At 39.8% G+C, this 25,295-nt stretch overlaps 1 protein-coding gene across 6 annotated transcripts in view; it reads right to left on the minus strand.

Moving 5' to 3' along the window:
- Nucleotides 1-25,295, minus strand: part of LOC125452648 (signal-induced proliferation-associated 1-like protein 2) — a 548,569-nt gene that overhangs the window by 118,457 nt on the left and 404,817 nt on the right. For all 6 annotated transcript variants that reach the window (XM_059645560.1, XM_059645563.1, XM_059645558.1 and 3 more), the window contains 4 exons: nucleotides 21,720-21,872; nucleotides 19,160-19,266; nucleotides 3,768-3,865; nucleotides 1,291-1,688 (listed from right to left, as the gene is read on the minus strand). In XM_059645560.1, the coding sequence (XP_059501543.1) occupies nucleotides 1,291-1,688; nucleotides 3,768-3,865; nucleotides 19,160-19,266; nucleotides 21,720-21,872 (756 nt within the window). The remainder of the gene's footprint in view (nucleotides 1-1,290; nucleotides 1,689-3,767; nucleotides 3,866-19,159; nucleotides 19,267-21,719; nucleotides 21,873-25,295) is intronic.

The raw sequence follows: 25,295 nt of genomic DNA on the forward strand, positions 1-25,295 counted from the left end.
TAGGAGGAAATCAGATTCATTGCACATTTGCTATACACTCACAATGGATGAATGACCTGCTTTTGAGCTTCAAGATTCTAAAGAATTCCAAATGTAGATTTTCAAGAACCTTTCCGATAGATTAATTGGTATATTGCACTTGGCAATGCTACCCTCACGTAGTTTCTTAATATTAAGATATTTAAGCAAGTAGATCTGTATTCAACAATGTTCTGATTGTTGTACTTCACAGAGCACTCACATGATTCACATGGAGTATTGTGTAGAGTTTTGGGTGCCACATTATGGAAAGGATGTGAACACATTGGAGAGAATTCAGAAGCAATTTACCAGTTCCAGGAAGGAGACACTTCTGTTATGAGGGTAGATTGAAGAAGTTGGTTCTGTTCTTCTTGGAGAAAAGAAGGCTGAGAGTTGATCTGAAAGGTGTTTTCAAAATTAGGAATCGGCTAAGCATTGTTTCCATTCATAGAAGAAAAAACAATGAATGTCACAGATTAAAAGTGATGTGCAAATGAAGAAAGGGTGTGTAAAACAAAACTTATTTACACATCTAGTAGTTAGAACATGGAATGAATGGCCTGGAAATACGGTGGAAGCAGGTTCAATTGAGGCATTCAAGAGGGTGTTGGATGATTATTTGGCCAGAAATGGTGGGCAAAGAAGGGGAAAAGACAGGAATTTGCAACTAGGTAACAGAACAAGCACAGGCCTGATTGGCCTACTGGCCTGCTTCTGCAATGTGACAATTCTGTGGTGACTGAAGACATGGCTAAGCTTCTTAATACAGAGGATTGTTGATGTGTGGAATGCTTTCAATGGGAATAGTTCAGGCAGAGGCCATTGCATCTTTTAAACGGGGCAATTCTTTGAAGCAAATGTCCACAGTCAAGATGTAAAAGTATAATTAGTGCTGGATTTCTCTTTCAAACGTCTTTATAGATCAGACTGTCCAAATGATCTTATTATAAGCTGTAAAGTTCTGTACTTCACAAATGTTTTCTACAATATGCAGTATACACTCTGGATTGGACTTTTACAGAATCCTGAGACAGTTCTTTCAGACAAACATTTCAGACAGCATAACCATCCTCAATTATCTGTGCCATCAGTAAATTAAGGCAGTCAAAATAGTGAAGTGTATGCCTCTAGAACAAGACATATTGTACATCTTTGTCAATTTGATCAAAAGTCCTGATTTAAGTCTTCCGTTTCACAAGATAACTTAACTTTATATAAATACTCATTGATAATGTTATGTTTATTTGCTGAAGTAAGAACTATCTGTACCTGGAATGTGAGGAGATCTCACTGAGATCACCAGTGCTTCCTTGGGTAGCAAGGCCGGCAGAAATTGCAGCAGTGTAGTTATGAACGCTGTATGATTTTGCTTGTCCATCTTCAGGCCCTCCATCTTCACAATGATCCACCCATTGTACCATCTGGTCTGCTCTGCTTTGTACAGCTGGTCTGTTGGCAGTTAAATGAACCGTGCCCATCAACGGGGGTGGCATACATGGAGCTGTGTCAATTCCACTGTCGGTGGAGGCCCCTTTAATGTAAGTCAAGCCCAGTAATTCTGGGTCCATTAAGTCACCAGAACCAAACTGTTTATCATCACTATTGCTGGATGCATTACTGGACAGAGTATTGCTGCTGGAATGGCTTGAGCAATTGTTGTCGGTAATCTAAAGATGAGGAGAAGCGATACACAACCCAGAATAGTAAATATTTCCTGGTGCACTTAAATACTGAAACATATTTATGTTTCAATTAGCAATAATTACAGTTTTACTGTAAAAGTCCATTGTACTAGGACCAAATCTAAGTCATGTTTATTGGACAGGATTAATAACATATTTTAGCTTTCACATTAGCATTTTAAAGTACAAATATTATAAAACAAAATTAATGGAATTGCTAATGAACATGCCCTTTGACTCTTGGGCAGTGAGTTGTAAAAATACAGCGTGGCGTGATCTCATTATAAAAACCAACCTTTACCGTATTTACAACTATTGGCTTCAAATACACATATATAAGCCGCATTATAACCCAAGTTGACCCCAGTGCCTTCATTATCGCTAGATTAAGTTCATGGACATGTTAACTTATAAAAATACTGCCTTAATACTAATGCCAGGGAAGGTGCTTAGAAAATGTGCTAATAACTGTGCCTCTACTGCCTTTCCCGACCTAATTTCATAAATGGATATCTCATCACCAAATGGCATAATTGTATTAATTGACATGGTTACATTTGACACAAAGGGTGTCAGAGATTGTTCCAGCATCTCTTTGTAGGCACTACTGCTTTCATCAAGCTCAAATGAAAAAGTGAAGCCACTTATGCTAATTACTGTTAATTAAATTGAAAATGATTGGGAAAAAATACCCTATGGCAAGGTTAGAATAAACATTTTTGCGAACTTAAATAAACCTCTGTTACCAAAACAATTAATTTAAAATAAAATTACAAAGGACACATCAAGGTTTACTAGATAAATACAAGGACTGTTCTGGTAAAATGTGATGTGATTTTACAAAGAATTTAAAGACAGAGTGGTTTCAAGACCTTACTGCGCATAGCAACGACTAGAACTTTCAAGTTTACTCCTCCAGTGCAAAAACTAACCAAGAACAGGTATCAAAGGTAGCAGGACAGGAAGTCTTAAAATCAAAATTTAAAAGATTTAATTTCTGCAGTTCAAACAAATATACCCAGTGCCTGGTTAATAGTGCTGCCTCTGTAAAATAGCAAAAAAGTTGAAAATGACACAGCTGATGTTGCTATTTGTTAAGTTATTTAATCGATCAAAGGCTGTGGGACATTTTGAGTGGGACGACATACTCTAAAGTGGTGTCTGTCAGCAGTGAGGACCCTCCAGCACCACTGTGTTTGCTTCTAACACAAATTAAAATTCTAACTGCTATATATATATATAGGGCAGATAAGTGGAGCACAAAATGAAAGTGCAATTACAGGACAGGCAATGGAGTTATGTACCATGAACAGTTAACTATGTATATAAATGGAGCTCCATGCTTACATTTCAAGTAAATTGAGCTCTGCAGAGTGTACAATTCATGTATTGGCACCATGTACAGTGCACAGTTACTGTTCCGACAAATGGAGCTTCGCACTGTTACAACTATATTTCAGGTAAATTGAGCTATTCACAGGGTACAATTCAAGTAAATGGAGCTCTGCACAATTACACTTTCATTTAAGATAAATGGAGCTCTGTACTGTGGTTTGAACTCCACTCTGCCTGACACAACAGAGCAGAGACGCTGTCAGATCTGAGCTGCCAGATCCATACACAGGTTAGGGTATCCAACCAAAGATCCGTTTTAACATCTTATTATTCAAAATAATACATCCCTATTTTACAATCAAACTACTGTATAGAAACATGTAGTAGAAACTAACCAAACTGACACGTGATAATATCAGCTGAAGCCATTTTGTTGAAGGCTTTTAACTTGACATTATCCATTAAACCAGAATGAAGGACAATGTGATAACTATTTCCCATCCTGACCCTTCACCTCCACTTCTCAAGAAGCAAACCTGGTGATGTGTGAAAGTAGCTCTGAGAAAAACACTACCCTCCAGCAGGTTTAATGTTTGCTCAGCAGCCCCTCACAGGTCTAATGTAGGCCGTGCAAACACAACAGAATGTGGAGCAGGCAACTGCATGTTGGAAATAAAAACATCGACACAAATCTGCTCACAACATTTGCTGACAGCCAGTGAATCTTACATGTAAAATCTTATTTGGAGATTCTTTGCCAATGCTTTCCCTTTGCAGTCCTTTGTAGGAATTCAGGATTTTTGTTGACGGAACATGCCATCTAGGATCTGGAAGAGAAATGATGAAAAAAAAATTGGTGTCCGATTTTGATCAGTAGTTAAAGGAAGTCACATAATTACAGACAAGTTTTAAAATTCGCATTTGACCTTGTACTGCTTTCAATTCTTTTCTTCAATGTTTATTCAACTTGATCCTATTACTGCCAATAAATCAGGGAACGAAGACTCTTCTGTAGTCATGTGGAAAGTAAGTCATAGAGTCATTGAGCTGTACGAAATGGAAACAGACCCTTCGGTCCAACTTGTCCATGCTGCCCAAATATCCCAAATTAATCTAGTCCTATTTATCAGCAGTTGGTCAACATCCCTCTAAAACTTCTCCATTCATAAACCAAGTCTTGATGAAGAGTGTAAACCCAAAATGTCGACGTTCCGGCTCCTCTGATGCTGCCTGACCTGCTGTGTTCCTCCAGCTCCACACTATATTGACATAAATTCATCCAGATGCCTTTTAAATGTTGCAATTGTACCAGCCTCCACCACCTCCTCTGGCAACTCATTCCATACACGCACCACCGTCTGCATGAAAATGTTGCCCCTTAGGTCTCATTTAAATCTTCCCCCTCTCACATTAAACTTAAGTCCTCTAGTTTTGGACTCCTCTATCCTGGGAAAAAGACCTTGACTATTCACCCTATCCATGCTCCTCATGATTTTATAAGGTCACCCCTCAGCCTCTGATTCTCCATGGAAAGTAGTCCCAGGCTATTCAGCCTCTCCCTATAGGTCAACCGTCCAACCCTGGCAACATTCTTGGAAATGGATGTGAGTTTGCTCGCTGAGCTGGAAGGTTCGTTTTCAGACGTTTCGTCACCATTCTAGGTAACATCATCAGTGAGCCTCTGATGAAGCGCTGGTGTTATGTCCTGCTTTCTATTTATCTGGTTAGGATTCCTTGGGTTGGTGATGTCATTTCCTGCGTTGGTGGTATGCTTACATACAGATAAGGAAGGACACCACTTTGATTGGGACAACACATCCATCCTAGGACAAGCCAAACAGAGACACGCACGAGAATTCCTAGAAGCGTGGCATTCCAACCGGAACTCCATCAACAAACACATTGATTTGGAGCCAATCTACCATCCCCTGAGAAAAAGAACAGGAAACGACATCACCAATGCAGGAAATGACATCACCAACCCAAGGAAACCTAACCAGATAAGTAGAAAGCGGGACATAACACCAGCGCTTCGTCGGAGGCTCACTGATGATGTTACCTAGAATGGTGACGAAACGTCTGAAAACGAACGTTCCAGCTCAGCGAGCAAACTCACATCCAGAACCTCAACCTGAGCTACAAATCTTCTCAAAACTTGCTATTCTTGGAAATCTTTTCTGAACCCTTTCAAATGTCACAACATAGGGTGGGCACAGTGGCTCAGTGGTTATCATTAGTGCCTCACAACACCAGGGACCTGGGTTCAATTCCAGCCTTGGATGACTGTCTGTGTGGAGTGTATATGCTCTCCCTGTGTCTGCGTGGGCTCCCTCCGGGTGCTCTGGTTTCCTGCCATAGTCCAAAGATCTACAGTACTATCCCAATAAAGTGGTCATCCCTTTCTTATTTCTTGGTTCTATCCAAATAGCTTCCGTGGGCATACTCCCAGAAATGTCCTTCCTAATTGCAGCTGTAATGTTACCTATAATTTAAAACTTCACTCCCCCTCCTCTCTTGCCCAACTATCCATCCTTGTTATAGCATCTCTATCCTGGAACTTTTCATCCTGACAGCCAGTCCTGTTCATCCCTGAGCCATGTCTCTGTAATTGGTATGATAACCCAGCCACCCAGCCCCATGTTCCCAACCATGCCCCAAGTTCATCTGCCTTACTTGTTAGGCCTCTGGCATTGAAATAAAAACAGTTTTATTAATAAGTCTTATCTCATTCTCTGCTTTGTTCCTGCCTGTCTTGACTGTTTGACTTGTTCCTTTTCCCAACTGCACCAGTCTCAGGCTGATCTCTTTCAGGCAACATTAAGTTGGTTACTACTTCTCTTCAGGACAGGTCTTTTTGAACTACTTAGATTCATTCTTCTCGGACACTGCAAATCGATAAGGACTCTGCCCTATGTCGCACTCTTGTGCACTTTGCATCTTCCCTCAAGCAAGTTCTTTTAGTTGCTGGCAATTATTTGAATTCTATCTCCCTCCTGGCTAAATAGGAGAAATGCTGCATCGTCGAATGTCGTTTCCGATCAAGCCTCCAGGTCAACAGAGAAAGCCCTGACCCAACCTGTTTGCAAATAACTAGGTACCTGATACAAAACTGACCGGAGTGCAGGGAAAGAGACATACTACTAGCGGTCACTGTGTCAATTAACTAATCCACTGTCAGTAATAATGTCTCTTGCTACTCCCTTATTTACCCAACATCAACTTATGAGTATTCAAGGGTCACAAAGAAATGCAGCCTACAACATCCCAGGGACTATGTCCTCATTGGGTATTTCTGCAACATTTTCTTGAAAGTTGATTTGTCAATTTCCAATTACATTCACTAACTTCACCAAAGATTAAGGCTCACGTTTCTGACTCTCGCCCTTCTAATTTTCCTCATGTGCTTCACTCTTGGTATTGAAGTCTCCATAACTGTCGAACCTTTAGTTAAATGGAGTCTTTTTTTTCTTTCATATAATTAAAATTTTCTTTCCTCTGCTAAAATCACTATTCTTTGAAACAGATCACAATCAGCAACAGCTCTGTTTCTCTGCTACTGAAACAAATCTAAATCTGTAGGGTGCAGTGTGCCACAGTTTTTGACAGCAGCAGGGAATGCGGAAGAACAGATTAGTTTCCCATTTGGCTCCTTTTCCATCTACTCAAAGTGTGTGTTTAGGATCAGCTACTTGAGTACCATGGCCAACAGTTTTGCATTTTTAAAAATATTTTTAATGACATAAATGTAGTGAAGAAAATATGTGATAACAAGGTATAGAGCTGGAAGAACACAGCAGGCCAAGCAGCGTCAGAGGAGCAGGAAAGCTGATGTCTTGGGACTGGGCGCTTCTTCAGAAAGAAAATATGTGTAGCCTTTGTTTTTTAAAATCAAATTGATTGTTAAAACAAGATTAAACATTGTATTGTAGAGAAATGAATGACAAACAACGAAACACTAATAATATCCCAAAAAGTGATTAAACAAATTCCAACTCACTTCGAACTCTAGCCTCCAGTTCGCCCAGAACTTCACTGTTCACATGTTTTCTTGTACAATCAACCCTGTTACCCAAGATTCCACTGTTCCCTGTCTGTCTGATTTGCAAAAAAAAAGTCTTAACAGGTTCTTTCATGGTTTTTCCTCTGCACCACAATGTTTCTCACTCAGGTTACAAACTGCTGCTGTCTTTATGCCCGCATGCTGTGGATGACACAGCTTTAAGACTATAAAACCACAAGACATAGGAGCAGAAATTAGGCCATTCAGCCCACCAAGTCTGTTCCACCATTCAATCATGGCTCTGATAGGTTTCTCAGCCCCACTGTCCCGCTTTTTCCCCGTAACCCTTGATCCCATCGACAATCTAGAACCTTTCTGTCTCCGTCTTAAATATACTCAATAACCTCTCCTCCACAGCCTTCTGTGGCAGTGAATTCCATAGATTCACCACTCTCTGGCTGAAGAAGTTTCTCTTTATCTCTGTTCTAAACGGTCTTTCCTTTACTCCAAGGCTATGCCTTCGTGTCCTAGTCTCTCCTACCAATGGAAACATCTTCCCAACATCCACTCTGTTCAGGCCATTAAGTATTCTGTAAGTTTCAATTAGATCCCCCCCCCATCCTTCTAAACTCTATCAAGTGTAGACACAGAGACTTCAAACATTTCTCATAGGTTAAGCTTTGCATTCCTGAGACCATTCTCATGAAGCTTCTCTGAACTCGCTCCAGGGCCAGTACATCTTTGCAGAGATATGGGGCCCAAAACCGCGCACAATATTTCAAATGTGGCCTGACCAGAGCTTAAAGAGCCCCAGAAGTACATCCCTGCTTTTATATTCAAGTCTCCTCAAAATAAATACCAAAGTTGCATTTGCCTTCCTACCTACTGATTCAACCTGCAAATTATTTTGAAAGAATTTTGGACAGAACTCCCAAGTCTCTGCACTTCAGGTTTCTGAATTTTCTCTCCATTTAGAAAATAGTCCATACCTCTATTCTTCTTACCAAAGTGCATGACCTCACACTTTCCCATGTTGTACTCCATCTCCCACTTCTTTGCCCACTCTCCTAACCTGTCCAAATCCTTCTGCAACCTCCTCACATCCTCAATATGACCTGTCCCTCTATCTATCTTTGTATCGTCTGCAAACTTAGCCAGAATGCCCACAGTTCCTTCATCTAGACCATTAATGTATCAAGCGAAAAGTTGTGGTCTCTATAATGACCCTTGTGGGACACCAATTGACACTTTAATTGAGGTTTATACCAAGAAATAAAGTCTCCAGAAGAGGAGGTGAGTGGAATAGGAAAAAAGAAGCATGAATTGTGAGGTTTACCTGTGATGTCATCAGTTCAGAAAAAGCAACTGATTGGGGAGGAGATTTGGTCAGTATTTCAAGACTTTAAATGAAAGTTGGTTATTTAATTTGCATTTAAGTCTCTAGACCTTTGTCTCTCTTTTTCTAAGAAATAGCTTGTTAAGTTTTCATTGCGAGTCCATACTTATTCTAAGAGTGACTTATTTTGGGTTTTTAAGAGTTACAGGAATGGGGACAGGCTAAATGAAGTGTGCAGCCTGCAGTATTTCTGAAGTCATGGAAATTGGCTCAGACAAACATATATACAGGAGTGTAACTGGCTGTAACTGACAGTGGATTTTGGAACTGGATCAGCGGCCAGAGTCACTTTTTTGCATCCATGAGGCATAGAACTCTATGGATAGCATGGAAAGAGAGGTGGTTGCGCCACAGGTTAGAAGTGTATAGTCAGACGGTAAGTAGATGATTACCAAACAGTCTAAGAAAACCAGGCAGGTGGTGCTGGAGTTCCCTGAGCTTATTCTGTTTGCTAATCGGTTTTAGAGAATTAGAAAGGAAAGTACAGAAACAAAAACAGGGCCGCAAATGGAATAATCTCAGGATTACTCCACTGGCATGTGCTGGGTAAGCATAAGAACAGGAGAACTGACTGATTGAATATGTGACTGGAGAACTGATAAAAGAAGGAAGGAATTAAATTTCTGAGGAATTAGGACTGAACTGGGGCAGGTGGGACCTGTACAACCTGAACAGGCTATTTCATAATAGGATTGAGGTTGATATGCTCGTGAGGAATTTTGCTAGTGCTGTTGGAATGGTTTCAAACACCCTGTCAAGATGTGAGGAACCTGAGGGATAATCCAAATTGGAAGGAAATGAAGTTGGTGACAGGGAATCAGAAAGATGCTAAGAACAGTAGAATTCAGCAAGAACAAAATCAAGTATGTTTCCAAAGTGGAATGATGTCAAAAAGACAAAGTTAAGGGCGTTTTCCTTGAATACAAAAATGTAGATGTTTTCAAAGCACACAAAAAGGACAAAGGTATGATCTAATTGACATTACAGAAACAAAGCTGCATGGTGACTAGGTCTTGAAACTGAATATTCAAGGATGTTCAATGTTTGCAAGGTCTGGCAAGGGGGAATAGGCAATGACATTGCGCCAATAATAAGGGATGGGATCAGTACATTAGAAATGAAGGATCAGAAGAACACTGAATGGAATCTGTTTGGGTAGATCTACAAAACAGCAAGGGCAGCAGACATTGATTAGAGTTATTTATAGACCATCAAATAGTAGCGATATTGTGGCACATGGTGTTACTCAGGAGATGAGAGAAGTAGGTAGCTTAGGCAACACAATTATCATGGATGACTTTAACCTTCACATAGGTTGGGTAAACCAACGGAGCATCAAAACAGTGGAGGATACACTTCTGGAATGTGGAAGGAATGGATTTCTAATATGTTGAAAGCCCAACTAGATGCCATTGATGACATGTATTCTAGATCTAGCATTATGTCATGAAATAAGGTTAATTAACAATCTGATTGTAGAAGAACCTTTAGGAATTATTGACTACCATATGACAGAATTTTACAATATGCTTGAAAGTGAAGTAGCTCATTCTGAAGCAAGAGTGTTAAATTTGAATTCGGGAAATTATGAAGGCAAGAGGCATAAATTAGCTGAGATGGATTTAGAAAATGCATTAAAAGTAATGACTTCATAGGCAGGAGACAGTCTTTAAAGAACTATTAGATAATTTACTGGAGCTATACAGTTCTTCAAGGTGCAAATACCTAAAAAAAAGTCAACCATGGATAAAAAAGGAAGTTCAAGACTGTATGAAATTTAGAGAAAAGAAATTTAAAGAAATGGGGGCAAGTGTAGAGTATTTCATCACACTCCCGATTTGTACCTTACAGATGGTGACAGACTGTGGCGTGTCAGGAGGTCAGTTACTCACTATAGCATTCTTAACTTCTGACCTGCTCTTGTAGCTACTGTATTTATATGGCGAGTCCAGTTGAGTTTCTGTTCAATGTTAAGTCCCTGGCTGTTGACACTGGAGGATTTCTTAAATGTTAAGAGGTTGGAATGGGTAAATGTACAAAGGAACCAAGACATCCTCATCAGTAAGCCAATGAAAGACTAAAATGGAGATGCAGCAAGCTCCTAGGAAGGCTAACAGAATAATTAGCCTTTCTTGCAACAGGAGTAGTGAATTCTTGCTCAATTGTATAAAATTTTGGCTGATCACATCTGGAATACTGTGTGAAGATTTGGCCTCTTAACTTCAGCAAGGATACTGCTGCCATAGAAGGAATGTAGTGAAGGTTCAGCAGAAGGTCCCATTCCTGGGATGGCAGGCCTGTCCTATGAGGACAGATTGGGCAAATTGGTGCTATACTGCGTAGAGTTTTGAAGAGAAGTAAAGACTATCTGACTGAAACTTACAAAATACTTAAAAGGGTAGAGGGAAGTTTCCCCTGGTTGCTGAGTCTACAACCAGAGGTCACAATTTAAAAATAACAGGGTGCCACATTTTTTTCTGAGATGAAGAGCATTTTTTTTAACTCAGAGATTTGTGAATCTCTGGAATTCGCTACCACAGAGGATTGTGGGAGCTCAGTCTTCGAGTTTGTTTAGGGTAGAGACTGATAGATTTCTGATTACTAGTGGTGTACATAACTTTAGGCTTGCGGATGGATTAAGGGGATTGAAGCGTCTGATCATCCATGATCATAACGGATGACCGGGAAGGCTCAATAGCACCTGCTCAGCCTATGTTCAAAAAATCTTGCATTCTGAAACACAAATCAAATCTTTGCTTAATCTTCTCTGCGCTGAGGGAAACAATCCATTTTCTTGCATACACTCTAACACCAAAGGAGAAGTCTAAATAAATCAAAGGAGAAACTTGTTGACTTCAGTACAGGTTATGTAATTGGTAATAGCAAAAATTAATGGGGCTTCAAACAAATTGCAAAAACATTTTGGTTTCCACCCATGAGTACTCACAGAAGAAAGTTGCAAAACTGAATATGTGTTAGTCATAACTTTCCAAATTTCTTCAGATTGGAAAACGAACCGTTATGCTAACTGAAAACTATAGATTTCCAGTTATGTGAATATAACTGAAGGCATCAATGTTCTACTGAATTCAGTTCCATCTGAATTGCTCAGTAAGGAACATAATATAGTGATCAAAACTGATTTCAATCTCATTAACCATTTGGATTTTGTAAAAAGTGACTTTCAAATTTTCTGACTTTAAAAAACTTTTCTGCTGTAAGTAAAAATGGTTAATTGCCTATTTAGACTACTACAACTCATCATTGAAACAGCTGTATTATCGCAGTAATTTTGCAGATGACGCACTGAATTCTGAAATGATTCAGTGAATAGGTTTGGTGTTCTATTCCAAAATTCTGAATTAGATGTTTCTCTCTTGTCTCACAATGAAGGACTGAAGAAAACTGAAGCTTCCTTTTAGAAGGAACATAGAATCACAGATAGCAAGTGGTGTTTACAGAACAGGTCACAGTCACAGTCCTGTTTAAGATAACAAAGTGCGGAGCTGGATGAATACAGCAGGCGAAGCAGCATCTTAGGAACACAAAAGGTGACGTTTCGGGCCTAGACTTTTCTGATGAAGGGTCTAGGCCTGAAACATCAGCTTTTGTGCTCCTAAGATGCTGCTTAGCCTGCTGTGTTCATCCAGCTCCACACTTTGTTATCTTGGATTCTCCAGCATCTGCAGTTCCCATTATCTCTGATCAAAGTCCTCTTTAAATTAGTTTACCAATATTGCACTCTTCCCTCAGCCCACAGCAGGCATTAGACAAGTTTCTACAGACTGCCCTTTCCCACTTTCAAACTGCCATGGGATCTAGTTCAGCTGGGGAGTTGTGCTCATAGTGAAAAAGTGTAAAGGTAGAAGTGAAATCCATGTTAAGTAGTGTACTGAGGGGCTGACTGACAAATTTTACTTAACGTAGCATTTTGTGACTCAATCACCTCAAATAAAAGCAAATACCTGAAGTGTTTTCTTACACAACACAGAAATCATTATGCAGTGTAAGGACCTACCCACAGAATTGAGAGACTGTCCTCTGAGCTGGCATCATTAATTTAGAAATAGCACTGGCAGGAAAGTTGAATTAGACCATGTCCTTTTCAAGTAGTTCCTTTGAATTCCTAACCTCTATAAAGCCATCACAACAGAAAGACCCAACCTTGGTCTAATGATTTATTTGAACAGCACCATAGAATCCCTACAGTGTGGAAACAGACCCTTCAACCTAAAAAGTCCACACTGACCCTCTGAGGAGCAGCATCCCAACCACAACACATCCCCATAACCCACCCAAGCTACACATCCCTGAACACTACAGGCAATTTAGCACAGCCAATTCAGCTAACGTGCACATCTTTGGACTGTGGGAAAAAACTGAATCAGTTGGCAGATATGCTCACAGACACTAAGAGAAAGTGCAGACTCGACAGATAGTAGCCCAAGGCTGGAATTGAACCTGGGTTCCTGGCAGTGTGAAGCAGCAATGCTAACCACTGAGCCACTGTGCTACTCCTCTTCGTTAATATTTCTTTATGCTATAGAAATGTTAAGGTAGTACAGTGCTTTAAAGTGCTTCACAGGAGCATCAAACAAAATTGTACATTGAGCTACATAAGAGGTATTATGGCAGATTAAAAAACTTTTGGGTAAGTAATGTAGATTGATAACAGAGTCTTAATTGAGCAGGGATGTTTAGAAAGGATCTGGCACCATGATTCTCCGTGGCAAGGAGTCTCAATGACTCTGAAACCCCTCGTCACCTCAGCCTTAAATTGGTGCTCCTTTATTCTGAGACGATACTTTCTGGTCCTAGAATTACCATGAGGGGAAACATCCTCACAGCATTTACTCTGTCAAGCACCTTAAGAATCCTATAAATTTCAATGAGATCACGTCAAATTTTTCTGAACTCCAGTGAGTGGAATCCCAACACGTTTAGCCTTGGCTCATAAGATAATCTCTCCATTGCAGGAATAATCGTAATGAACTTTCTTTGAACTACTTCCAATGAAATAATATCGTTCCTTAAATAAAGGGGCCAAAACTGCTCACAGTACTCACAATGTACAGGTGCAGTAAGACTTGCCTACAGTTATACTCTAACCCCCTTGAAATAAGGGGCAATAATACATTTGCCTTCCTGATTACTTGCTGCATTTGCTAGGTTCTTGTGTTTTCTGCATAGGTACTTTAAAGTCCCTTTGTATTTTTTCTTTCTGTGTATATTTAATGCTGGGGGTATGGGAAAAATGCAGGAAAACAGACACGAAGAATGGGGAAAATGCAGGAAAATGCAGGGAAATGGGGAAAATGCAGGAAAACAGACACGAAGAATGTCAGGTCAGCCACAGTCCCATTGAATGGCTGAGCAGAAACAATGGGCCAAATGGCCTGCTCCTGTCCTTATTTCTTACGGTCTTAGGACCCGAGTTTATGGTCTGGTGCAATGACTATCTTCCTATCTGGAGATCTGTGCGATTATGTCAGATCAACAAGAAGAGACAGACGTTAAGGTAACCAATGTGGGAGTCAATTTCAAAAGCAAGAAATGTAATGGTGGAAAGTTTGAGCCACTCTGCTCCGCCTGTTTATTTTCTTTTTTCTCTCTCTTTTTAGCTGTCCTGGGGCAGCACGATGGGAAGGGAGTCCCAGAGCAGTGCAACTTACCTTGGTGCAGCTGAGTGTTGGTGTGGAGTGGGACAGGAGGCTTAGAGCGGAGCGGGACAGTTGCTGGACTGAGGCCTGGTGCAGGCAGTCAGATCATCTGCTGAGCTGCTGCTATTTGGAATTCTTTACAGGACTATAATGTCAATCTTCTAACTATATTATAACTATGTTATTTCGAACTTAGTTTTGAGGGACTGTAAGTAATGCTACTATTTTTCCTGTTCTTCCTCTTTTGTATCCAAGATTTGTATCTAGTACTCGTACCATTAGGGGCAGCAACTAGTAAAAGCTTTTCACTGTACTCCCGTATTTCTGGGGCATTGGCATCAGTTTTAGAACAGGAGGGTTCTGCACCGTTGGGATGATCTGTACCTGAACCGATCTGGAACCAGTGTTCTAGTGAATAGGATAAATAGGGTGGTCACTAGAGCTTTAAACTAATGATGTGGGAGGAAGCAAAGGTAAAAATGACAGCAAGTATAAAGATAAATAGAAAAGAAAGCAGCAGGTTAACATGTGTTAACCAAGTGAAAGACTACGAAAGAAGAAGAAGGAAAACTCAGGCGATATTATTAATGGAGATATTAGAATTCAAAAAGAAGGTATAAAAACTAGCATAAAGGCACTTTACCTGAATGCTCGTAGCATTCAAAACAAGGCAGATGAGTTAATGGCACGAATCATCGCAAATGAGAATGACTTATTAACCATTATGGAGACAAGGTTGCAGGACGGTCAGAACTGGAAATTATACATCCAGGGGTATCAGACTGTTCAGGAGAACAGACAGGAAGGTAACAGAGGTGGTGAAGCGCTGATATTTAAGTATAACATCACAGCCATAGTGAAAGATGATATAAGTTCTATATAGAATAAGGTTGAATCTATTTGGGTGGAAATTAGAAATTCCAAGAAAAAGTCACTAAGGCATAGTCTATAGGCCACCAAATAATAATATCACACTGGGGTGGGCAATAAACAAAGAAGTAACTAATGCCTGTAAAAGTGGTACGGCAATTATCGTGTGGAAATTTAATCTACATGTTGATTGGTCGAACCAGGTTGGTCAAAGCAGCCTTGACGAGGAGTTCATTGAATGTATCTGCAACAGTTTTCTTTAACAGTGTGTAATGGAACCAACGAGGGAGCAAGGGAGCAAGTTTTCCTAGGTCTGGTCCTGTGTAATGAGACAGGAATAATTAATGATCTCATAGTTAGGTGACCTCTTGGAAGGAGCGATCACAGTATGGCTGAATTTAGAATACAGATGGAAAGTGAGAAGGTAAAATCCAATACCAGGGTCCTGTGTTTAAGCAAAGGAGACCACTAGAAGGATGAAGAAAGAGTTGATTAAAGTAGACTGGAAGGAAACAGTTTATGGTAGGACAGTTGAGGAACAATGGTGGACTTTTAAAGCAACTTTTCAAAGTGCTCACATTCTAGGGAAAAAGAAGGACTATAGGAAATGGAGTAATCAGCCATGGATGTCTGAGGAAATAAAGGTGGCTATCAAATTGAAAGATAAGGCATAGAAAGTGGCAAAGACCAGTGGGAAACTAGAACACTGGGAAAACTTAAAACATCAACAGATAACCAATAAAAAGCTATAAAGAAAAGTAAGATAGATTATGAGAGTAAACAAGCTCAGAATATAAAGACAGTTGGCAAAAGTTTCTACTAGTATATAAAACGAGATAGACTGGCTAAGGTAAACATTGGTGCTTTAGAGGATGAGAAGGAGGATTTAATTATGGGAAATGAGGAAATAGGAGGCATTGAACAGGTATTTTGTGTTGGCCTTTACAGTGGAGGACACAAATAACATGCCGGTAATTGATGACAAGAAGCCTATGGTGGCTGAGGACCTATACATGATCATTATCATGAAAGAGGTAGAGTTGGGCAAGCTAACGTTAGACAAGTCTCCAGGCCCCGTTGGAATGCATGCCACAGTACTATAAGAGATGGTGTTAGAAATAGCAAGTGTACTCGTGGTAATTCTCCAAAAGGCTCTGGACTCCGGAGCAGTTCCAGCAGATTAGAAAACAGCAAATGTGACACTACTGTTTAATAAAGGAGGTAGACAAAAGATGGCTGGTAAACTTAACCTCTTTAGTGGGGAAAATGCTTGAACCTATCATCAAGAAAGAAATAGCAAAGCATCAAGACTTTGTCCCATTGGGCAGATGCAGCATGGATTCATGAAAGACAGGTCATGCTCAACTAACTTACTGAAAATCTATGACGACATCCCGAGCGCAGTGGACAACAGGGACCCAGTAAATGTGGTGTATCTGGATTCGAAAAGATGCCGGACAAAGGCTGTTGCATAAAAGTGCACGGTGTTATGGGCAATATATTAGCATGGATAGTGGATTGGTAAATTAACAGGCGATCAGTGACTAGTGGTGTGCCTCAGGGATCAGTGTTAGAGCTGTAATTGTTAACAAGTTACACAGATGATTTGGAATTGGGGGCCATGTGCAGAGTGTCAAAAGTTTGCAGATGACACTGAGATGACTGGTAGAGCAAAGTGTGCAGAAGTCTCTGAAAGTTTGCAGAGGGATATGGATAGTTTAAGTGGGTGAGCAAAGGTCTGACAGATGGAGCACAATGTTGGTAAACGTGAAGTCATCCATTTTGGTAGGACTAACAGTAAAAAAGATTATAAAAAATTGCAGCATGCTGCCGAGCAGTAGTACCTGGAGGTCCTTGTGCATGAATTGGAAAAGGTTGATTTGCAGATACAACAGGTAATTAGAAGGCAAATAGAACTTTGTCCTTCATTGCCAGACGGATTGAGCTTAAAAGCATTGAGGTTACGTTGTGGCTGTATAGGGTGCTGGTGAGGCCATACCTGGAGTACTGCGTACAGGTTTGGTCTATTTACTAGAGAAAGGATGTACTGGCACTGGAGGGGATGCAGAGGATATTCACTGGGTTGATCCCAGAGTTGAGAGGGTTGACGGATGACGAGAGATGGCGTACACTGGGATTATATTCATGGAATTTAGAAGAATGATGGGTAATCTTATAGAAACATATAAATAATGAAGGGAATAGATAAGATAGAAACACAGAGATTGTTTCCACTACCGGGTGAAATTAACCTCAAAATTAGGGGGATCAGATTTAGGGCTGAATTGAGGACGAACTTCTTCACTCAAAGAGTTGGGAATCTGTGGGATTCCCTGCCCAGCGAAGTATCTGAGACTTCCTCATTGAATGTTTTTAAAGCAAAGATGGATAATGGTGAGTGAGTGGGTAAGTAGAACTGAAACCACAAAAAGATCAGCCATGATCTTATTGAATGGCAGAGCGGGCTAGAAGGGCCAGATGGCCTGCTCCTGCCCCTGGTTTTTATGTTTTAATGGCATATATGTGACAATAGAGAATATTCTATTCCATTCATTGGTGGAGCAATTAAAATTGAGGTATGCAAGAGACCAGAACTGAGGAATTGCAGTATTCCTGGAGGATTGAAGACTTCTGAAGATTAAACAGGAGAAGGGGTGAGGCTTCAGAGGAATTTGAAACAAAGTTGAGAATTTAAAATCAAGACATTGCTTTACCAGAAGCCAATATAAGTGAGTGTACATGGGGTTGACTATGAACAATGCCTGGTGAGTGTCAGGATATGGCAGCAGAGTTTTACATGATCTCGGGTAGAAAGAGGAAGGTTCCCAAGGTAGGTGTTGGAATAGTTGGGTTCCAAAGTAACAAAGACACTGATGAAGGTTTCAGAAGCTGAAGCAGGGGCAGAATTGAAAGTTGTAAGAACAATGCTATTAGATAGCCTGAGCAATGGTGCGGCTATATGGTTGGAAGTTTATCTCTGGGTCATATGACCTTAAGAAATAGGAGCAGAAGTAGATTATTTGGACCCTCAAGTCTGCTCCACCATTTAATAAGATCATGGTTGATCTGCTTGTTTCAAATTCTACATTCCCATCTACCCTTGTAATCCATAATTTTCCTACCAAAAAGAACCTACCCACCTCAGTCTTGAAAATGCTCAAAAGCTCGGCTTATACCAGCTTAGAGGCAGAGTGCTCCAAAGTCACACAATCCCCTCACAGGAAACACCGCTTCTAATCGATGTCCCGAAAGTACAAATCCTACATTTAAAACTGTGCCCCCTAGTCCTGGACTGACTCACAAGAGGAACTATCCTTTCCGTTTCCACCGTGTCACAACCATTCAGAAACTTATAAGCTTTAATAAAATCTCCCCTCATTGTTCTGGACTCCAGTGGAAACAAGCCCAGCCTGTCCAAACCATTCTCAGAAAACAATTACTTATTCCAGGTATCAATCTAGTGAACCTCCTGTGAACTACTTCCAATTTATTTATGTTCTTCCTCGAAATACGCCAAAAAAATGCAGGTAAGATTTGAGACATGGTCTCAATGTCCTGCATAACTAAAGCATAACATCTTTACTTTTATGTTCAATTCCTTATGCAATAAAGTATAGGATCTTGATTACTTGCAGAACCTGCATTCTAATCTTTTGCGACTCATGCACCACAACGCGTAAATCCCTCCTCAACTGCAAATTCTGTTAAATATAATGCTATGGCTACAATCTGTTTCAGTCTTAGACAGAATCAAATTAAGAGATGGAATCAGCAACCAGGGAATAGGGAGTGACATTTGCATCAAAGACAAAGCATTGGTCTTCTCAATATTTGGCTGGTGAAATCTACTGCTCATCAAGAACTGAATGTCAGACAAGCATACGAACAGTTTAAAGACAGTGGAGGGTTCAAGATGATGTACAACATCATTCACCAATGTAGACATGGAAACAAGTACTGTGTTTTTGGATGATATTGTCTCAGTACTAGAGGGTGAGTGCTACAACTGAGTCATGTAAATGCACAGTAACATTACTTATTTCTTCTGATTTAAATACTTGCAGGAGTTTAAAAAAATTGTAGGTTTTAATGATCAAGCAAGACACGTGTGAAATTTGTAATTGGAACATAATCATATTTTCCAAATTAACAAATTGCTCCAATTTAGTAAATTGATTCCAAATGTGGAACTTACCAACACTTCTGGTCCTCTCCAAAGTGCCATCTCTTTCTCTTGGTGCATCATATTCTGTCAGAGCACTAGTTGAACCTTGATGATCGTGTAATACAGGGGATTGGCACCTTTTAATAAGAAGCAGGATGTATTTAACATCAATGGGATACAAATTCATTCAAGAGTGATACAATTTCAGATAGTTGCTGATAATAATCTAAGAAAAGTAAGCTGTTGATCTAAAGCTATTTTAGACTTCAGGATTCAGAACAAAATATATCCAAAGCTGATATTATTGACCATGGAGTTATCTGACTGGGAGATTTAAAACAAAATTCTACTTTTCTATTAAAACATTTGCATTGATATACCACTCCAACAACTCAATTTCCTGAAGCACTTGATAATCAACATTAGATGTGAAGTATAATCACTGGTTATGCAAGGAAATATAGTTACCAATTTGCAGAATAAAACCTAACTAACAGCAATTTGCAATAAATAGTTAAGTTGCTTTGATGCAGTTGATCAAGGGACGTGAAGGGCATCGGAACAGGAAGAAAGTGCGTCACCCATTTTCATAATGCGGTTTCATTGAATGATTACCCGCAGACTATATAAATGATAGTTGTTATTTGTCATTAATTATCAAGAGTGTTATGCGTCAGTGGGCTGTTTGTTGTTGTGCAATCATGCTATATAATCTACTATAGCGTTGAACAGCTCACGAGCTGAACATTGTTGATTTGAAACAGCCCTGATGTGGCAATTATCATGGAAATAAATAAATTACGACATGTTTCCTTTGTGCAGTAAGTGGGCTTTTAATCATAAATGAACACATCCACAGCAAGCATCCAAGATTCTTGCAAAACACCAGGATTCCACTCAGAACTTTGCAATATAAAAACAAACTGGTTCTCACATGTAAATACTGTAACAAACTCCTCGATTATTGGAAGCGATCCTTTTTAGCAATAGCATTTTAAAGAGGTTCATGCTTTACTTTGCATTTGATTTGAGTCACAGCTCCCATTCTAAACCTGTATCAACTTTAAAGAGCAAGACAGAATCTTCCTCTGTCCTTTATCTTGTTTTATCTAATGAGTAGTGCAGTTGTAACACAAAACATGATTCTTGATCTTCATGATAAAAATACACATTCCAATCAGATTTACAGTAAAGTATCTCTGATAGTACATGCATATATTTAAGTAAAGGCCATAATCACTAATCTACGTACTTATGGAAGTCTCTTTTCTCCTGAAATCAATCAAAACATTACCTTGCCTGGCTCTGGGGATATCTCTTAAAAGTTGTCTCAAAATTCCTCCAATAGAGACTGCATAAATCCTTAATTTTACATGACTTTGTCCTTTTTATTAAAAAAAGTCTTACAGTTGCAAATAAGTGACAAATGTAAAAAGCTAACAATAAAGCAAATTAGAACTGATGAAGTAGAGATGAATCAGAGTCATTAGAAAGAGTATAGTGATGGCTTTATGGAAACCTAGCGCATAGTCTAAGCCGATACTCTATGCTGTAAGTGTAACGTGTTATTAAAGTAAAACTGAGATGACACTCTCAGATCGGATAAAAGATTGGAAGAAAAGCAGGTAAGTTCTTCCCAGTACCCCGATCAACATATTTCGCTCAACCAGCATATCAATCAGATTGCTTAGTCATACAACTTGCTGCTGTTTGTGTGAGTTTGCTGTGTGCATGCTTTCTCAACAGAACAGATGACAGTTCAAAACTATTTCACAGTGATAAAGTGTTTTGGGATATTGTGAAGTCATGATAGCTGTTGAATAAATGTCAGCCTGTATTTATTTGAATAGTCAGCAGCCTTGAAAATGTGTTGGAATTCTAGCTGAAGTCACCAAAACAAAATTTTCACATCTTGTGCTTCTGCTAAAAAAATTCTTACAGAACATTAAATGCGAAATTCACTTTTAGAACACATGATTAAAGTCTCAATACTTGTAGTCTTAAAAATAATCAGCTATTATTTTCAATTACAATGATGTGCCTTATGTTAACTATGTTTTCAAAGCTTCAGGTGCTTCTGTAGTTGGTTCTTTTCAGAGCATATTTACAAAGACCCAGATTCCTATAAAGTTTGGGAAATGCTTGTGTCATGAATCAGAAAATATTAGTACCTGGAATGCTTTGCTCAGATGGAGATGGCAATTATCCATATGTAATAATAATATTGCTGAGACACATTTGGTTCACCAGCCCACACACTTCTTTTGGAGAAACTTACCAACTGTACAAATTAGTTTAAAATAATACAACAGTAGAGGGATTTTAGAGGTTAGAGATTTCTGTTGATGAATAAACAATCAACAGTTTTGCAATATTCTTCAACAGTTTTTCTGCAAATTTTAACCCATTTGTTTCGGATGAATTCCCATCTCAAATAAAATAGCAACGTATGCTAATGACCACTAAAGTCACTAGATATTCAGCTAATGCAGCATTCAACACCACTTCATGTTCAATTTGCAGCAACAGCAAAGTGATTGGATGACTGATTTCAAGCCTCTAAAAGTGTACATCAGGAGATACTCCATACCCATCATATCCAGACTGTTGTCTCCAATGACTGCTGCCACTTGGTCCTGGATCACTCGAAGATGACTGGTTACTGGGGGAGTTTCGGTAATGCTGACTGCCATCAGCAACACTGGATTGGGCTAGTGGAACATTTTCCACATCTTGCATGGATCTGTGTGCCATAGAGAAACAAAAATGAGCCTGCTTTCAGCTTTTCATTAAAAGAACAATTTACTGTAGATGCATTCCATTATGCACAAATAAATATTTATATTGTACAGTTATGCAAATAATTTGCATAGGTGAGTGTAAAACAGGCAAGTCTATAATGGATGGATGTATAATGCCATATATATTAGAAATGAGGCGGCACAGTGGCTCAGTGGTTAACACTGCAGCCTCACAGCACCAGGGATCTGGGTTGGATTCCAGCCTCGGGCAACTGTCTGTGCAAGTTTGCATATTCTCCCCATGTCTGCGTGGGTTTCCTCCAGGTGGTCTGCTTTCCTTCCAAAGATGTGCAGACTAGGTGGATCGGCCATGCTAAATTGCCCACAGTGTTCAGGGGCATGTGGGTTATAGGGGGATGGGTCTGGGTTGGATGCTACAAGGGGCGGTGTGGACTTGTTGGGCCAAAGGGCCTCTTTCCACACTGTAGGGAATCTAATCTAATCTAATTTAGAGCATAGAGTTCAGCCAGTTGGTTCATGCTAGTATTTACACTTCACATCGATCTCATCATACCTCTATTCTTGTAACTCCATTGCGCTTGCCGTTTAGCATATTTTGAAATTACCACATTACTGACTTGGATAAACTTGCCAAATACTATCTGGTATAGAGTCCTACAGAGCTCATGAAAAGAGGACTGTAGAGTGGACAGGTTCAGACAGAAACACCCTCCCAAAAAAGTCAGCTATCAGGAGCTCAGCCCATCCCCATCAAGTTGTGCAGCTCAAGACTGTTTTTACAATCTTCGTTGGATTTGTAGAATACTAAGCACTTAGCAAGAACTCTCATGTTTTCTCATTTGTTGAATCCATGAAAAGACTGTATATGCCTAAAGAAAACAGCTATGAGCTCTCTGATGCAGTGGTACATACCCAATTGACTAATGTAATTGAACTTCTATGAGATTGCTTAGAATAATGTAGTCGTATAAACAATTAAAAGCTGCAATTAGCTTTACTTGTGCTGGAAAAGCTGTGTCGTGTAAATGCAGCAGCAAGTCTGAGGCCAATAACTGCCATCGGAAACAGCAGCATCGGTCATAGCATCGACTCTCAGTGAGAACTGCATGCTGGAAATCATTATTTTGTTGTCAGCCTGCAGAGGAATCAATGCTGACCCAAAAACTAGGGAGGCAGCTGAGAAATTACAAGGGAATTTCAATAACAATTTTAACTCAAAAAATATTTTTGCATTTTTGAACAGGTATGGATTTGCACCTGCAATTCTTTGATTATAGGAAAAGGATAAAGAAGGTATAGACAACGACAGGACAAAGTCAGCATTGCCGATGCCATTAAGGCTCTGCTGCACAGATAACTGTACTTGAGGGTGTAAAGGCTCAAGAGATCATTGCTGGAATTCTCATGCGAACAGAAGGCTGCAATTCCCACAGAAGCAATTATTGCTCCAAGAATTGCACTTTCTGGGACGTCATGCCTATACAAGTAGCTGTTCTTATCCATAAATGTTGTTGAACAATTCCAGGCAGCCTTAGGGAAGTTCAGTGATATTAGTCTGAATTAGCTATGCATCCTTACATCAGGCAGGTCACAGCTGTTGTCTTTAGACAAACATTACAGTTCGCATCATTTTTTTCACAGAGCAAACAATCAGAGAACGTGTGAATTCAACATTCAGTGTCAGATTTCCCCCGTACTTGTGTAAAGGCCACTTTTGTTCAGACAGTGGACTAAAAATGAGAAAAGATGCTTTAACCCAAGGACACAGTGAAAGAAGAAGATGTTGCGGTAAAAATTGAGTTACTAATGTAGATTGTGAATTGAAGGGACAATGTTGCCTTATTTGAGCTTTTAGATGGGGGCAGGGACAAGCATGTAGAAAGTGCTAAACACATTGTCTTTGTGTGCATATGTGTGTTCAGGGCTGTTTTGCTCAGAGGCAACTTTTGTTTGGTTTGTTAACCAAAACCAGTTGTTGTGTGCTCAGAAGGGCTCAGATGGTAACAAATACTTGACTGATTCTTGGGAAAGTGGCTACAGTCACGTATGGGGACAACAGAGGAGAAGCCTATAGCCTGAAGAGATAGCAGGTCAATTTGTCATCACTAACCGTTTCCCCGCAAACTGGTTTCTCTGCAAATTCCTTCGTACAAAGGAAGACAAGAACAAACACCTTTGGAGCTGTCGAAACAGCAAATCTTCAACCAGTGAATAAAAGACTGAGAATCAGTGTATATACAACTTCATGTCATTAGCAAAGAACTGAATGGAGTTGGTAGAAAGCCAAAAGAAAACATCTCATTGGCGTCAGTGATCAGAACTGTGGTTGTCTGCCATTTATTTCCTTTCCCCTTCTATAAAACTTGTGTCTCATTTAGTCAGTTTGGAAGTGTACAGGAATTTTTAAAAAGCGTAGAGTTCAAATTATGGAGTAATAAGTCATATATCCTTCCTGCCTTGGTTAAATTGTTTTTTGATTTAAAAAAAGTGATTTTCTTATTAATGATAAAAGCCTTGTGTATATATTCTTTCAACCCTCATTAGACACTGAGATAGAATTGGACGAATTCGTGGTTCAATCAAACTTTCACATTTGTGATTACTCCAGGAATAGTGGGGCTTGATTAGGTAACAATACAGCTTAAGCATGATCAGTTGTAGAGGAAACTGGTTAACGTTTGACAGTTAAGGAGGACTAGGCATTTAGTGCAGGACCCAGAGTGCATCTTGTTTTATAACTGGTACTGACTTTTGAATATCGGTGAAAGCAATGGTTACATAGAACATAGAGCAGTACAGCACAGCCCCTTCGGCCCACGATGTTGTGCCGACCTATTATCCTACTAAGATCAATCTATCCTGCATAACCCACATTTTAATATCCTCCATGTGCCTATCCAAGAGTCGTTTCAAATTCTCTAAAGTATTTGACTCCATTACCACTGTCGGCAGCGCATTCCACATGCCCAGCACTGTGTGAAGAATCTACCTCTGACATCTCCCCTATACTTTCCTCTAATCACCTTAACATTTTTCCCCCTCGTAATAGTCATTTCTACCCAATCCACTCTACCTATGCCTCTCATCTTTCAAGTCACCTCACATCCTTCTTTGCTCCAATGAAAAAAAATCCAGCTTCCTCAACCTTTCCTCATAAGACTTGCCCTCCAGTCCAGGCAGCATCCTGGTAAATCCCCTCTCCACCCTGTCTAAAGCTTCCACATCTTTCCTGTAAGAGGTGACCAGAACTGAACACAATATTCCAAGTGTGGTCTAACCAGAGTTTTATAGATTCTTATGGGGTATGCAGTTACGACCAAGTCTAAAGCACCATAATTTCCGCAGCTATACGGGAAGGTTTGGAGCAGGTAATGAGAGATGGTGGGAATCAGAAATTAGGAGAT

Source organism: Stegostoma tigrinum, chromosome 4 (assembly GCF_030684315.1).
Source record: "Stegostoma tigrinum isolate sSteTig4 chromosome 4, sSteTig4.hap1, whole genome shotgun sequence".
NCBI classification, from domain to species: Eukaryota; Metazoa; Chordata; class Chondrichthyes; order Orectolobiformes; family Stegostomatidae; genus Stegostoma; species Stegostoma tigrinum.